We start from the raw sequence: 987 nt of genomic DNA on the forward strand, positions 1-987 counted from the left end.
GTGCGGTTTGAGTCAATCTGGCTGTTGTTTCTAGCAGGTCAACCTCTGGAAGTTGGTGTTTAACCAAAGGTCAGCCATGATCATGTTGATCTCTGATCAAATGCATTCCTGTCTCGACCATCTCCTTTTTTCCTATTAGTAGAGAAAGCAGGACCATGTTTAAAGCAGTGTGTGATTTATCTTCTTCTAACAAGCGAAACGAACACGTAGAAGCTCCCACACTGGCTCTGACATACGTTAGTTGGGACAAGAGTTGGCAAGAGAGAGAGAGACAGACAGACAGAGAGAGAAACTACAAAAAAAAAACTATCGAATGGCGTAACATGTCGAGGGAAGAAAGTGCATTGAGTTGAAGTATTTGAATGAAAAAGTTGTCTGAAAGAGAAAGCTAAAAGACTCACTCAATATAAAATATTCGTCCGTCGGCGGTCACCCCGTAAGTCCAGTTCTGTGGTAAAGGTTCTATTAATTCAGAAGCAGTAGCCATCATCGGATTTGTTTTTAAGTTACTGAAAGAGTGAACGAGGGAGGGAGGAAGTAAAAGAGAAGGGATTAGTTAGAGAGAGTGAGTAAAAGAGAGGTATTAGAGAGTAAGCGGGTGAGTGAGTGAGTGAAAGAAGGGTTAGATAGAGCTTGATTGACTGAGAGGGTGTTAGTGACAGATATGTCGCTTAGAGGGAGAAGTAGGAGTGAGACAGTGAGTGACAGACTGATAGTAACATAGATATAGGACAAGTGAGGGAGGGAGGGAGGAAAGAAGGAAGATAGTAAAGTTGGATCACCCTCCCTACAACATGACTTGTCAGTAACGGCTGTTACTTGCACCTCCCACTGCTATGAGGTAAAATGTTTTTTAAAAATACTTGTTGAAGTAAACTAGGATCTACAGATATGAACAAGGGGTGAAAGAAAGGGTAGCTTTTGATGGGGAAAGGACAAGAGGGGACAATTTTAGACGGGGAGAAGTAGAGGAAATGAAAATAAAAG

The 987-nt window shown here is 41.8% G+C and overlaps 1 protein-coding gene across 1 annotated transcript in view; it reads right to left on the reverse strand.

The window, feature by feature from the left end:
* The window catches only part of LOC106880977 (uncharacterized), a 164,838-nt gene extending 164,185 nt beyond the window's left edge, over positions 1 to 653 (reverse strand). Inside the window, exon 1 of the mRNA XM_052969454.1 lies at positions 402 to 653. Coding sequence (XP_052825414.1) covers positions 402 to 490 — 89 coding nt within the window. The 5' untranslated portion in view covers positions 491 to 653. The remainder of the gene's footprint in view (positions 1 to 401) is intronic.
* Positions 654 to 987: the final 334 nt, after the last annotated feature.

Source organism: Octopus bimaculoides, chromosome 7, assembly GCF_001194135.2.
Source record: "Octopus bimaculoides isolate UCB-OBI-ISO-001 chromosome 7, ASM119413v2, whole genome shotgun sequence".
NCBI classification, from domain to species: domain Eukaryota; kingdom Metazoa; phylum Mollusca; class Cephalopoda; order Octopoda; family Octopodidae; genus Octopus; species Octopus bimaculoides.